The sequence below is a fragment of the Anolis sagrei genome, chromosome 4, assembly GCF_037176765.1.
Source record: "Anolis sagrei isolate rAnoSag1 chromosome 4, rAnoSag1.mat, whole genome shotgun sequence".
In the NCBI taxonomy this organism is placed as follows: domain Eukaryota; kingdom Metazoa; phylum Chordata; class Lepidosauria; order Squamata; family Dactyloidae; genus Anolis; species Anolis sagrei.
The window spans coordinates 21,075,546-21,091,554 of record NC_090024.1 but is presented as its reverse complement, the minus strand read 5'-3'; the positions used below and the strand labels follow the sequence as shown (position 1 = coordinate 21,091,554).

Sequence of the window (16,009 nt, the reverse complement as noted above, 5' to 3'; positions counted from 1 at the left end):
TGGAAGGCACCTCCAGTTGCATAGGCAGGAAAATATTCCTAGCCACACAACTATTAGAGTTACAGAGCTACACAAGAAGTTGGAGGGCAGGAGGACAAAGGGAAAGAGGGAGCATCAGGCAAAGACATTTTACCGTCCAAAGCAGAATAGCAAATATTTTCCTTTGCTTAGCTTACACAAGTTAAGAAGAAACGCTCCCTTGGACTGGATCAGACAATTCATCCATCTAGCTCAGTACTGTTCACACTGACAGCAGGGTTTGAGACTGTTCTAACTGGAGATACCATGTATTGAATCCAGGATCTTCTATCCCCAGAGAAGATGCCTTGCCACCAAGTTTCAACCCTTGCTCAGCCACCTCCACCCATTTCACCACTAGTTAAATGCCACATTAACAATTTAACTGGGTTACAATTTGCTACTGTTTCATGACACCTGGACTCCGCTGCCTGAGGCCACCGCCTCACTGTGTCTAATTACTCACTAAAGTTAGGGATAGGACAATGAATTTCCCAAACTGATTTGACTTTACTAGCCCCTGCAGAAAGCAATGCAAAACTTGGGTTGTATTACAGGACTCAGACCTTTCTTAACCTGGTGCTCTCCAGATGTGTTGGACTATAGCTTTCATCAGCTCATAAACTATGAGAGTTGCAATCTACTACATTCAATTAGAATCCATGCTCAGTATTTAATTCACTTTATTTTTACCCCACTACTTCTCCAAAAGGACACTGCAAACATTCTCTTGTGACACCTAGACCATCCACACTGCAGAACGATAGCAAACTGTCACCACTTTAACAACATGGTTGTATCCTATGGGTCTATGAGATTTATAGTTTATTATGGCACCAGAGGGGTGACTCCAGTGGCACAGTGGGTTAAACCGCTGAGCTACTGAACCTGCTGACCAAAAGGTTGACAGTTTGAATTCAGGGAGCAGGGTGAGTTCCCACTGTTAGCTCCAGCTTCTCCTAACCTAGCAGTTCAAAAACATGCAAATGTGAGTAGATAAATAAGAACTGCTCCAGTGAGAAGGTAACAGTGCTCCATGCAGTCATGTCTAAGTCAAAGAACCGGACAATGCCGGCTCTTTGGCTTAAAAATGGAGATGAGCACCACCCCCCAGAGTCAGACATGACTAGACTTAATGTCAAGGGGAAACCTTTTCCTTTATAACATCAGACAGATCAGGGCAAATGTCTCTCAAAACCAAATATCCCATGATTCCATAGCATTAAGCCATGGCACCCTATGTGGGGCCAAACTGCTATATTTCTGAAGTAGCTAGACAAGTCAAACTGATATCTCTACCCAGATCTCTCATAGCTCCTTCAGAGGAAAGCATAGGATGGGTTGGAGCAAAGGAGTATTAAGTGAAAGACGGGCTGAAGAAAAACCCAATACCTACCTGACAAAACTGTTGTTTTATCTATTCTATATATCACCAGAAAGCTAGAAATGCACTAAAATCTAAGCCATTGTAGAATTCACTTGCAGCATTCATTACTGACTGAACTGTAAATTCGCAAAGCCTCTCTAAGTCTTCATCACACAAACGAATGAATCCATGTTAATTCTCTCTGCCTCCTGCAGAATTCTGGGGTTTGTAGTTTAGGGAGGAGCCTTTAACAGCCTCACTAAACTACAAACCCCAGAATTCTGCAGGAGGCAGAAACCGGATTTAAAGTGGATTTATTCTCTAGTGTGTTGAAGTAGTAACTGTCTTCCCTATTTGGGAAGTTCAACCTTTGCCGGCAAACCTACTCTTTCCAAAAGAGACTGAAAGGAGCACAGTGTTCGCAGAAGGACTAGGATGGGCCATGCCGCTTCCGGCACAAAATGTACAAGACCAGCTTTCTTTGGGAGGCATGTTTTACTTGGCAAGGCTTGCCATACCTACCTGTACATAATCCACACTTCGACCCAGCGCTTTGAATGCTGTGTACATTACTTCTCTTTTCCCGCCCCATTTTTGCATGATGCAGACACTTTTGTTGGACAAGACCAGCTGTGTAACGTGTTGCATGCTCTCTTTATGGGACTCGTCACTCTCGTCGGGGCCTCTCTGATGAAAATTATTCCGCCAGATGTAGGTTGCAGATCTATCCCTGCCCATGATCTCAGTAAAAATGTCCATCATGTAAACATCATCTTCTGAATTCCCATCGATGACCATAATCACTTTAATTCCGGGGTAGGTGAGTCTTTTCACTGAAAGTAAACATTTCCTTAAGTAGTCAGGATCCTCTTGGTAGGCAGCAATGCAAAGGGCAACAGTTTTGTTAAGCTTGATAGGGGTCTCAAGAGATCGCTTCATTTTTCTGTGTTCGAGAAAGGCAAACAGGCTTTGGATGATGAGGTGAGATGCCAGAATAGCACCGTAGAGTCCAAAGGAAAAATAATAGTTGTCTGTTTGGATGAACTGGTAGCCCACAATGTAAGCAGCTGAGATTCCAAGGAGGAGAGATACCCCAAACAGCGTGGTTCCAAGTATTCTCAAGATACATATAAACCTCTCGCAATGCATCTGCAAACAAATCAAGAAAGATCATGGTCAATTTACACACTGTTTCTGGCTGGAAGGGTAATCTGGTTAGAATATGGAAAGGTTGGACAATGCAACTCCCATCACCCCTGATCATTGGGGATGCTGGCCAAGCAGTGGGAGTGGCTGTTAAATAACATTTGGCTGACCACAAGTTACAAACTATAGCTTCAAAATCATGGTCAAGGGAGTTGAAAGGATACACAACTGAAAAATAGTGAGGAGGACAAATTTTACATGAAACCCCATGATAGCATTGTCATAAGTTTAAAAAAAATGCCTTGAATGTATTTCTGACTTACAACAACTTTATTGCGGGGTTTCATGCAAAAGTAAAATCCTCCAGTATGAGGTTTATAAGGACATTCTGTTTGTGAAAGTGGTACAAGACCAAGTATACAGATCATAACTACTTGGAATGTGCAAAACTAAAAAGAAAGCCAACATGGTGTAGTGGTTTGAGCCTTGGACTATAGATATCAGCGTTTGAATCCCTGCTCCACCATGAAAGCCCACTGGGTGAACTTGTGGAAGTCACACTCTCTCTGCCTCAAATGAAGGCAAAGAAAACTCTCCTCTGAATAAATCTTGCCAAGAAAATCTTTGCCATAGGGCCACCATAAATCAGAAATGACTTGAAGGCATATAAAAATGACTTGAAGGCATATAACAATAATGTGGCTACACCTCTGTACAAATCTGTATGCATACATATAAGAAGAGACACTGCAAGCCAAGGTCCAGTAATATGTCCCTAAAATGCTTTACAGGTATAAACAGAATATGTGCTAGATGTTCCAACTGATCAGCCCTGCACTGCATTGTTTTCTTGGGTCAGCATAGCCTGAGTCATGTAGGTGGTGGACAATTGAAAGCAGTTGCAGAGATGACTCTAGCAAACTAAACTTGATACTGTTTGGTTTCTTCAAACTGGCTATATTTTTAAAGTCCATTTAAGAAATACATTTTACATTTCACAAATCAAAATCCAAAATTTCAAAACTATAATAATAATAATAATAATAATAATAATAATAATGACAATGTTACAATTCACTATAATAACAGTGACCTACTCTACTCATCAAACAGCTCTCCATAATAATATTCCTAATGAAGAAAATTTGGTGCTAGAATTGTGAGCCCTGAACATTTCAGTGCTCTTAAGCCGCACTCTGATAAGGCACTTTCAGACATTGCATGTGGAAGCATAGCTTGAAAGTACCTAGTCACAAGTAATTCAGCTATCTATGAAAGCTACATTCCTATTCGTTACCTCTAGTGGCACCAATATATGAACTTTTGGGGAACTTTTGGAAGACGAAAATTAATACCTTCTTTTGCAAAAGCTCATTTGCCCCAGGTGTGCAGCAGCTGTTGCAAAATTCCCAGGTGCACCTTCCTCTTCCTGACCCACTGATCAGTTGCATAGACCCACCAGGACATTCAATTGTCCTTAACCACCAGGGAAGAAAGATAGTCTTATGCTGGGAGCTGTGACTGTTCCTTCTCCCACTCCCTCCCATTGACCATCATAATGTACAACATCACAATCTGAGTGACAAAGCTGTGTCCAGGAAGCATTCATAGTTGCTTTTGCATGCATAGACAGAAAGTAAAAAACCACTCATAACTAGTAGAAATTCTCCACTGCACAAATGAATGGCAAATATTCACATTCATACCCTCCAATGCTTTACAAATGAAAAACAAAACACATGTGGCCAAGAGTTAGTAATGAATAGGAGCACACGAACTAGAAGAGTCTGGCACTTTCCTCTTGCCTGCACCTACTGAGAAAAGAAAGCCTCCAACCCATGTTGTGCTAGTTGAATGCAAACTACAGTGTAATCCCCATATCCACAGGGGATATGTTTCCAGACTACGCATAGATATGCATAGCCAAGAATAATAGTGAACCCTATTGAAATGAAGAACTTCTGGCCCAAGAATACCATAGCTGAAGTGGAGGACCTGAAGATGCCAAGAGAGAAGACATATTTTGGGTCCTTCTACACAACCCAGATTATCTGCTTTGAACTGGATTATATGGCAGTGTAGACTCAGACAATCTGGTTCAAAGCAGACAATCTTGGGTTATCTGATGTAATAATCTGGATTATATGGCAGTGCAGAAAGGGCCTCAGTTGGACATAGACAAAAAGGACTGTAAATACCAGTCCTTCTGAACTTCGAATTCAGTTTGCAGTGACTGAAGTAAGCAGAGGACAAAGGAGTAAAGTGGGAGGACAGAGAAATTGGGATATTTTTAAAACTGTTGAAAAACTGCAATGACACAGGATGAATTGAGACTGCCTCTGCTAAATAAGCAGAATTGAAGGTTATGCAAAACTGTCTTCCACGTGTTGCTGCAGATGTTGTTCTCAGCCCTCTAAATAGAAAAGCGCCAGATAGATTCTGCATAAGGTACTAGCAGAGCCACACTTGCAATGAAAGCCCTTATTTTCCTGTATTAAAATGTTTGAATTATGTTATTGATCCCTCCACCACACAAAAGTGACCTCATATTGTGTGAACAATGTGATCAGAAATCTTCAAATGCAATTTCTTCCTTATTCCCTCTGCTTCTGTACAAACTAGAGGGAAATATACAGGTGGCTCCAACCTCAAACCTGAACTTGCTGGAGAAAGCTTGATGTTCAGATCTACTTCATCAGTCATGTTACTCTGTGTTGCTTAGGCCAATTTGGAAGGTCTTTAGTTTTGGGTTTTTTTTAAAAGGGCAGACTATATATAGTCACAATCAGACAACTTTTGGCATTCCTAGGTTGTCTGTCACAAGAATCGCCATACTGCTAAACTCTACATTATTCATGATCTAAGCAAAATGCAAGCTCTAACAAGTAAATGAGATATGGCATCATATTGTGTAATTGTGTGTGTATGTAAACAAATGTCAAAGATGTATCTTTGCAGCATATACGCTCTTGCTCTCTAATACCAGAATTTAGAACTGCAGATTAAGTTAAAATAATACAGCCAGACATTTTTGGATATGCTAAGCATGGAACTTGGGCACATTCGGCAAACAAACAATTGCAAGCCTTAAATGTATTTCTGAACAGAAATCATTGATAGTTGCAACCATGATCAATATATTTTTCTCCCTGGAACTGAACAATTAATGTACCTCTCCCAACACCATTTTGCAGAAGCGCAGGCAATAGTGGCTGCTCCACATTTTAGTCTCAATTATGAATCTGCTCCAACTTTTAGTCTGAACTTCAAGTTATCCAAGGTGCTCAACTAATGAGGGTAAGGTTCTTCAAAGTTCAAACTAAAACCCAGGACAGATTCACTGTCCTAATGACATGGAAGTAACTATCCATCAGCACAGGGACATGGTACCCATGATTGGCCAATTTTATTTTGATATGTGAGATAGGAAATCCAACAAGACCTTCACCATAGGAGTGTAAGTACGATCATGTATACATTATTAATCAGATGTCCTTTCATAACAGCCACAAAACAGCCCCTTCACTTTGCCTAACTGAATTCAAAATGAAAAACTTGTTTGTGCACAATTAACTCCGGTGCAGGGAGAAGAAAGGGTATGATCTTGCTCTACCCAGCTGGTGCAAGCCAAAGCATACTGCTGCAGCCTCTGCTAACTTCTGTGTGCTTCATCATTAATATATTTTTGCCATCTTAATGACACTCTGATGTTGTTTGCTCACACATGTCCCGTTCTGGGCACCACAATGCAAGAAGGTTATTGACAAGCTAGAAAGTGCCCAGAGAAAGGCGACCATAATGATCAAATGTATTGTTGAAGGCTTTTATGGCCAGAATCACTGGGTTGTTGTAGGTTTTTTTGGGCTGTATGGCCATGTTCTAGAAGCATTCTCTCCTGATGTTTCGCTTGCATCTGTGGCAAGCATCCTCTGAGGATACTTGCCACAGATGCAGGAGAAACAACAGGAGAGAATGCTTCTAGAACATGGCCATACAGCTTGAAAAACCTACAACAACCCAAAATGATCAAATATTTGGAAACCATGCAGCTTAGAGAACTAGGTATATTTAGCTTGGAGAAAAGAAAGCTGAGAGGGGACATGATGGTCATGTTTAAAAATTTGAAAAGATGTGACATTAAGAAGAGGGCAATTTTGTTTTCTGCTGCTCTAGAGACTAGAAAAGAGACGTACATTCAGAGATCTGCCAGTTGGAGTTGTTTGGCAGTGTATTATGCTGCCTCAGAGCATGGTGAAGTCTCCTTCTCTAGAGGTTTTAAAGCAAAGGCTAGATGGCCATCTGTCTGGGGTGCTTTGATTGTGTGATCCTGTATGGTAGGAAGTTCTCTGTTTATGTTTACTTTTTGTATTGTGTTTTATATGATGGATATCCCATGTTTTGATGATCTGTGAACAAAGAATAAATACAGTACATAATATAAAAATATGGTAGGGACATCCTTAGTAGCATAGCCAAATTCGATTTTGTTCTGCCTGTCTTTGTTTCTCATCTACTGTTCTCGTTATCCATATTTTACTTACATTTATTGCTTACAAGTCAGTGCAAGCATCTGTTGGCCACATCTGATTTTGGAACTACACCCTCTGACATCATACATGGTTGAAGACCATCCCTTTGAAAGTCCGGCAAGAGGGGGAGTTGCTACTTATGACCATACAGTTCACATCAGTCCGTTTACATTTCTGTCAGGAAAATAGTGCTCTTCAAGGGGAGACAGAGTATTTCTTTTTATAATTTGGAAATAAACAGGGGAAAAACCTCACTCTGCCCACCCATGTAGGAAAATAGTCATCCAGAAGATCATACAGAAAGGAATTCTTAAAAGGGAGACAGTTTTCAGACAATGTAAAACCAGGACATGTAAACTTTTGAAAATGTATGGCTATGCATGTATACTGGGGGGACTTATTCCAAAATCTGTAATGAAGAAAATATTGGAGACCTCTGAATGTACATCTGGCAAGATCAACGGAGTCACACCCTAAGTTTTAGCCAAGAGTTTGAAGCATTAATGCTGTTCCTAATCTATTTGTGTTTGTTGTTAGTGTCCTTAATAGACATTCAACTAAATGTGTTTACTACATACAATGAAAAACAGTGAGTCTGAGCTAAAGTTCAAGTTTTCTTTGGGTGTTATGTGATCTGCGATAGTTAATTCACACATCACAATCCATGGAGAAGTTATGCAGGGTCAAGAATACTTTTTTATTATCTTAATCTTGATTGTTACTGGAATTTAGAAAAGTTATTTTGAGACTGAAGTTTCCCAAATCTTCTACTCAACATAGTCATGTCAATGTAATCTGGGAGATTTGGAGGGCTGTAGTCCACAAATATGAATTTTTCCAAGCTCTTATTAGGAACAGACTGAAGAATCCAGTCCAAATCAGGGTTGCCAGTTCGGAATTGTCATGGACTTGAGTTTTTTAGGCCAAAACCTGAGACCTAGAAATGGTGATTTCATTAAGAATTGTGCATTTGCAACTTCATCACATGGGTTGCTATAAACGTCACAGGACAGCGAATCTATGGAGCCCCATGCCATTCATCACAAAACTCAGTCACTTCTGGCAGGGTTCCACAGAACAACTGTGGCACAAGCATCCTATGACACTGCATCCAGAACATGGGATGCTTCCCATGTTCCATAACGAACAACGGGTGCCAGTGCAAGGGAAAGCTGCATGGTGCATTGGCTATGGGGTAGCATTGCTGAAGTTGAGGTAGGACACAAGGCACCAGGATTTTCCACACTGCCTCACCAATTAACCATGTAGGTGGGCATATCACAATGCTAGGGCTCATCAGTGTGATGAGATCCTTAGTATCAACCAGAGTTGCTAAATGAATAGATGAAGAGTTAGACAATCTGACAGATAGATAAAGCTGAAATCCACCCATGTTTCCCACTCCAGTCTTGCTAAAACCATTTCTCTTTTCTCTTTGTAGATATTATTTCTGGCCAAATAGTTCTACTGGGATATATATATACATATACATATACATATACATACACACACACACACACACACACACACACCTTTGGCAGTAATTGTCACGAACATTTTTAAAGGAAGGCCTGAATCCACTACTGTCTTCTCCAAACATTTTCCTTTACATCACCCGGTTACCTCACTGTTTTATACAGATTTAGCAGCAGCTGTGATTCTGCACACACATTTGTCACCATCATGTCTAGCTTGGCCCTAGGTAATCTCTGTAATTTTAGAGAATTTTTCCTTCTGCAAGTATTTACATGACTGAGAAAGTATATACTACTGGTGCTATTGCCACGTTATGGAGAGGTGTTGGCTGTGTCAATGAGAACCTGGGGAGAAGATGCCTTCAGACTTTATGTGAGCTGAATAGGCTATAAAACCACAAGAGATTGTTGAATAACGTTTAGTGTTGCCAAGTTTTCAAAACAGTAATAAGGGAGAGTCAAATTCATGACATCAGGACTTAGCTGTTAACAAATTCGTGTTCTATCTACATATCAAACAAAGCACTGATTTCAGTTAATTTAGCCATATGTTTCTTTGTAATGATATGATGCACACATTTTTGTCTTTATAATGGGACCACACCCCAAAATATCGGATCTGCCATTCCAGATATATTGCATCATGACAGCCTCAGACAATGATAATTTGAATCCGTGAGCTAATGGGATTATATGCAAAGATTTTGGGTAGCTATGAGATCTTTGCAATCTGAGGGCTCTTTTCTGGAGCTCATTCAGCCTCAGAAAACAACGCTGATATATTCCACTGGGTGCTAGTCTTGCCCAAGTGAAGGTGGGAGCAGCAAATTCCACTACACATCCATCCACCTAAATCTACACCATAGTTACATTATTTGTGTATTTATTTATTTATTTACAGTATTTATATTCCACCCTTCTCTGGGGACTCAGGTCAGTTTACAATGCACATATACATAGCAAACATTCAATGCCATTAGACATACAACGTATATAGACAGCCACAGAGGCAATTTAACATTCCAGTCTTCCAGCTTCATGAGGGTATGCTCAATTCCAGTCACAGGGGGAGCTACCATTTCACCATCCACTTGTGACACCAAGTCCTTGATGGAGTACTTCCTCATTCTTACACATGCTGCTGGAAGGTTTTATGGTGCCATAAATTAGTTAAAGTAGCCTCCCTGCATAAAGCGGTACCTAAATTTCTTACTTGACAGATTCAACTATTTTTTGGGCTGCATAGATCAAGAGCAAGCTAGACTATTTGGTTGGGAGCTCACTCTATTCTGGGCTGGCTTCGAACTCATGACCTCTCGGTCAGTAGTGATTTAATGTAGCTAGATACTAACTAGCTTCGCCATAAGATATAGCACCCCTTAAGTCTCTCTCCCTTTCCTATTTCCTTTCATGACTGTAAAAATGCAATAATGACAACAATAACAATTTGCTAGAACACCCCAAATTGGCGGCCTAAGGAGCCAGCCTCACTTTTCCAAAAGGCAAGGATGGCTCTGTTGCTTGTCCAAGCAATAGCCTTCTCCAGTTCAATCCCTATAAGCAACGGGTAGATAGAGGAAACAGAATGCGGAAACTAATCTGCATCCAAAAACAAACAAGACAAATCTGGAGCTGGAAAGGGAAAAATGTTTTGGATTAAGATTCCCATTTTATTGTCTGCAATTCTGGGATTGCAACTCCCATTCACAGCTAATGGTGACAGAAGCATAGAATTCTCCAACAACATCTGAAGGGCTGTTCCAGCAATATGACCAAGCAACAACACAATTTGCTAGCTTTTCCTTTATTTTAGTCTTAGCCCATTTGTTTTCAGTGCAGAGCTATGAGCTATTAGAATGAAGATATGTTATTTAATCTATCAAAGCATAGTGAATGTTGGAGACTGCGTATGAGAGCAATGAGGGAGGAGAGGCATTCAAAGACTGTGTGAGCTAAAGGTTTATTAGCCTGAGCCAAATGGTCATGTGAAAAAGGCCTTGGGTGTAGCCGATTAAGCCCATAGTCTCAAATGAATCAAACCAGCCTGACAGATGTAATTTTGGCTGCCTTGAACTCAGTGGGAGCTTTGCCACTTACTTAAAGCAGAGCAGCCGTCTGTGGGAATTTTTTGACTTCAGTCATTTTTCCATCAAGCACTTCAGAGCCTGGGATGTGATATGTGCATAGATTGAGCCAAAGTCGGTAGACTTCTCAACTATGCGATAATTAAGACATTCTTTCTGCTTGTGGACGACTTGTGTTGTAACCATCTTGTAGAACATTTTAAATGTAAGGAACATAAATGTCTGTAGGGAAAATAATACATTTAGGTTGCTAATACAAATATATTTTGAAAAGCATTCTCATGTTCCTCCATTTGATCGTGCTCTAACTTGACCCAATGTCAGATATTAATATGAACATAGAAACTGATGAAGAGCTTGGAATGTTACTTTTTGGGTTATTATATACAATCTCTTGGGAGATTTGGAGAACTGTAGTCCAAACAAGGAACTCTTCCAAGCTTTCCAAGCTGAGTTCTTTGTATCTATCCGAGAAGTTGGGAGCCTGTAGTCCTCCAAGTTGTGAGTTCCTACCAACTATAGTCTGCCCTGCCAATAGTAAGAATACATACACTCCAACCACCTCAGTTTGGCTCAGACGTTTCTGAATAATATTTGATCATCCAATGTTTTCAGATACTTTTTAAATATCCCAGTTCTTTTCTCTTCTTTCATCCTTTGTCTTTCATCCTTTTCTCTTCTTTCATCCTTTGCCTTGAATGGCTGCAAACTAAGCTCAAAGTGCAAAAGTAGGTCCTGGACTCATATGACCATATGGCCCCTTATCTATGGGTCCAGTACCTATGATTTCACATAACTACATGTTCTCTTTAGGTATTCTCTAGATCTTCTAGCATTATTCTATGGCATGCTGTCTGAAGTTAAAGAGTCATTTTGTGGGACCTAATTATTCTCAGTAGGATTTTTTTCTAGGTATTCTAGCACAATTCTATGGCACACTTTAACCTAGTGGTTCTCAAGCTGTTGGTCCCCTGGTGTTTTGGCCTACATCTCCCAGAAATCCCAGCCAGTTTACCAGCTGTTAGGATTTCTGGGAGTTGAAGGCCAAAGCATCTGGGGACCCACAACCTGCGAATCACAGTGAAGTTTGAGCACAAAGCTGTGCTGGAGGACCTAGAAATACTAGAGATATCTTTAGGTACCTCTCGAGAAACAGCCATTTTGGGGGTGGGATTGGGGAAAATGTTGGTTGCTGTGTTGTTTATCAAACTGGGTTGTGATAGCATAAACCTTGGACTTCATCTGATCAGAATGTTAGCCTTAATATGTGAATCAAGAGTAATATGTACTGTAAAGAACTGGATGAAATGGATATGTAATAAGTAAATGAATGTGTAAAAATGTTGTCAAATTTTCTAATTTTTTAAACAAGAATGGCTTTTTAACACGTTGAAACTATCTACTGCAGAGATAAATCAACTGCAATAAGATTGTGATTTGTTTACTGATTTCATTTGGTACTTTTTAACCAAACATTCACAATTTTTTTCTAATTATGAGAACATTGTAGCTATGGAAGAATTATACTTCCACAACTGCAGTGAGTTCTGCTACAAACTATTATTTTTTGCTGAAGACAATACTCTTGTGTAGCCCCATTAAACTTCTGCTGAAAAAAAGCCCAAAATGCTGAATGAAAATCATACCAAAAACTGTGCAAAAATGTGACCTTGCAAGTCATGAGAAAACCTCTGAAGACTTTTCTGTTCTTGCATGTGAGAATGAAAGAAGTGAAGACTGACATCATCAGACACATTGTAAATGGGCAGCTGGCATTTGCTATGTGATACCAGAGTTTGGTACTTAACCACCAGTGCCGGGTTGCTGCCGCTGGGCACTTTTCCAGCTCCCAATCTGCAGTGTTACAAATTTGATAAGCCCACAAAAGGAAAAGCCCCAATAGCTGGAACAAGTCCAAGCAACAAAGAAATAGCAGTGGAGGTCAAAAATAGACTCCGCCAGGGAATTTCTTATTCACTAGTCTAGCCAATTGAAGGTGGAACAGCAACAAACTAGCAGCTTGAAAATTCAGGGGTGGTTTTGTTTGGACCAACATTTTATAGGTACAGAATGGGAAAAGTGTGGCCAAGCAACAACAGAGTGTGGTTAAAATGGCAAAAGCTATTCATGAGAGGAAAAAACACAAGCTAGGAGAGGCTGGAGAAGTTTGCTTTTGCCTAAGCCTATTGGAAATGGAAAGGTTCCAATCTTAACCATCCTGTCCTCCATGCTGAGTTGTGTAAAAACTATGACTGCACTTGGAACTAGTTTGCAACAACAGAATTAAGAAAAACTGGGACGTTTTAAAAGCAGCTAAAAAATAGGGTGGTAGAGGATTAGTTCAGTCTGTCCCTGCCAAATCAGGACACTTGGAGAGCATGACCAGAGTGACTTTCTGGGACTACAGTTATGTTGGCTCTGGTTATGTTGGCTGTGGCATCCTGGGAGTTGTAGTTCTCTGATCCAATATCTTTTTGAAGTTCTGACTCAAATGATAATATTCAATAATACGTAGTGGTTCATTACAGTTTCAAAAGTGTTTCATGGTATGGAGAGTAAGAATAGTGGAAGGGGACATGGAGAAAAAAATGGGAGAAGTACTTAAGCAGATGCAAGAACAATCATCTGGATTTAATAATAAAACAAGATACTGTCAAAGATACTGTTCTTATACAGTGTTCCCTCACCACTTCGCGATTCGCTTTATGCGGACTCGCTGTTTTGCAGTTTTTAAACATAATGTATTTTTTTAAATAAATGTGAATTTATTGGTGCTGGTGGGTCATTGATTGGCACTGGCCTGCCTGTACCATGTGCCATGGTGCCCAGCGAGGAGAACTAATTGGTTCCCAAAGAGGTGAGCGAGTGGGCCCGAGGTCTGATGCCCAAAGGCACTGGAGGCGGAGGGGACAGGGTCGGGAGGGCAAGGGCCACCTTCGGTAGAGAAGGCCTCGGCCGGGCAGGCGTGCTCTTTTCCTTCCTCCCTGCCTAGGTACTCCAGATCAGGGTACCAATCCCCACTTAACAATGGAAACCCACCATGTGACCTTGACAAGCCACAGTTCCAGCTTTGAAGAGGACAAAAGCAAGCTCCCTCTGAACAAATCTTGCCCAGAAAAGCTTGCAACACGGTCACCATAAAACACAAATGAATTTAAAACATATAACAGTAGCTACACCCTATCCCCAAACCTAGCACCACACCTTGGATAAACCCCAACCCAAAGTTTATCCAAGGTGCTAAGATCCAGAGTGGATTCATTTTCCTACTAATACAGTGATATTGGGGGGGGGGGGGGGGACTAATACTGGGACCACCAACTGCTATTGCGTTGAGGAAAATAGACCCTGCACCAAAATACAGATTGAGGATCCCTTATTGGAGATGTTTTGGAATAAGAATTTTGCATGTTAGATTTTTTTCATGTTGCTATATTTACATATAGGTACATAATGAGATATAGAGGCTGCGGTGGAACAGCGGGTTAAACCACTGATCTGCAAAACTTGCTGACTGGAAGGTCGGTGGTTTGAATCGATGGGACAGGGTGAGCTCCTGCTGTTAGCCCCAGCTTCTGCCAACCTAGCAGTTAAAAAAACATGCAAGTGTGATATCAATAGGCTTAGAAATGGAGATAAGACTTGTACACAACTAGACTTAATGTCAAGGGCAAACCTTTACCTTTACATAATATTGGAGATGGGGCCCACATCCAAACATGATATTTGTTTCATATATATATATATATATATATATATATATATACCTTATATAATAGTTAAATTTTGTATCCAATATCTGTAATAATTTGTGCATGAAACAAGGTACATTGAACCAACAGAAAGCAAAGGCATCACTGTCTCAGCCACCCATGTGGAAGTTGGAGTATTTCGGATTTCAGAATTCCAGAGAAGGGATGTTCAACCTGTACTACAGTATGAAGCGCGCTTCACCTGTTGAGGATTTCAGCCAGACATCTGTGTAGTTTTCAATGATACTCCATTCTGAATTACTCCTCTCCTACTACCATTTTCCAGAACATAAGCCTCTGTGATTAGGGGTTTGTCCCTGACACAAGCCGACCACTCTTGGGGTTATTTAAAGTTTGCTGCTATTTTTGGCTCACTCAGGATCTGCATTTGGGAAACAGAGGATAAGGCTATCAGTAGCTGCTAGTCAGGATATCTATTTATTAAATCCAGTGTCAGAGGAAGTTTGCTTCCAAACACCAGTTGCTGGGGAACACAAGAGGGGAAATGCTATGCTTGTGGGTCTCCCAAAGGGCTGGTTACTGTGCCTTTCATTCTTTGAGTTGACCCAGCAAAACTTGTCTTATATACTTTGCTATTTGTATACAGATTGCAATTGTATACAGATTACATTATTCCTAGAATGCAACCTGCTTGCTTTACATAGATTTGGTCTTGGTTATTCTATGTCGGGTTTCAGAGAGAGTTTGGAGAAGTAATATTTTCGACTCCTGGGAAATTTTGAGAGTTCTAAAAGTTACATTTCCAAGCACTGGCTCTTGGAAGATGGATATCAATTTTACCATTGATTGTATCACACTCACACTACAGATTTTTTTTTTCATGTCAGGAGCAACTTCAGAAACTGCAAATTGCTTCTGGTGTGAGAAAATTGATCGTCTGCAAGGACTTTGCCCAAGGGATACCTTCCCATCCTGTGGGAAGCTTCTCTCATGTCCCGCATGAGAAGCTGGAGCTGACAGATGGGAGCTCACCCCACTCACCAGATTCAAACAACTGACCTTTCTGCCGACACAAGGGTTTAACCCATTGCGCCACTGGGGGCTCCACACTACAGATGAAGCATTAGCAAATGGCCGGAAAAAAATCACAATCAACCCCCCCCCCCCCCGCCCCACTTCTGGGAAGCTGACAGAGACTAAGTTTGGCAGGAGAGTAAGTAAAACCATCTTTGAAGTACAAATGATTCCCAGCATTGGTTCATTATGAACATAAAATCGCTGTCAGCATTCCCTCCCTTTCCAGTTTCACAGCCAATGGAAGGGAAACTGAGCAGTTATGTTACATCTGTAGGGCTTTAACCGCTGCAGCACGGTTGCCTTCATCTCCTGCTATTTATCATTTCCAGATTGCAGAAGCCATTGATCTTCGCTGCAGGGTCCTGACAGAGCCAACGTCAGGTCTCTGTTTTAAGTGCAAATTAAAGAACAGGAGAGCCCAGCCTTTAATAACAGCTCAAAACTTTTAAAAAAGAAAGCAGGCCATTATAAACATGAAACCATCTGCACATTCACATAGCAGAAGAAAGGTCTATTAGGGGGTCTCTGGGTAGTTCATATAAAATAAGATTATTAGGAGTATATCCATATTATGACTATAGATCAGGCATGGGGAAACTTT

At 40.7% G+C, this 16,009-nt stretch overlaps 1 protein-coding gene across 1 annotated transcript in view; it reads right to left on the bottom strand.

Annotated features, from left to right (window-relative positions):
- HAS2 (hyaluronan synthase 2) overlaps nucleotides 1-16,009 on the bottom strand; it is a 38,181-nt gene that overhangs the window by 14,572 nt on the left and 7,600 nt on the right. Inside the window, exon 2 of the mRNA XM_060775835.2 lies at nucleotides 1,907-2,533. Coding sequence (XP_060631818.1) covers nucleotides 1,907-2,533 — 627 coding nt within the window. The remainder of the gene's footprint in view (nucleotides 1-1,906; nucleotides 2,534-16,009) is intronic.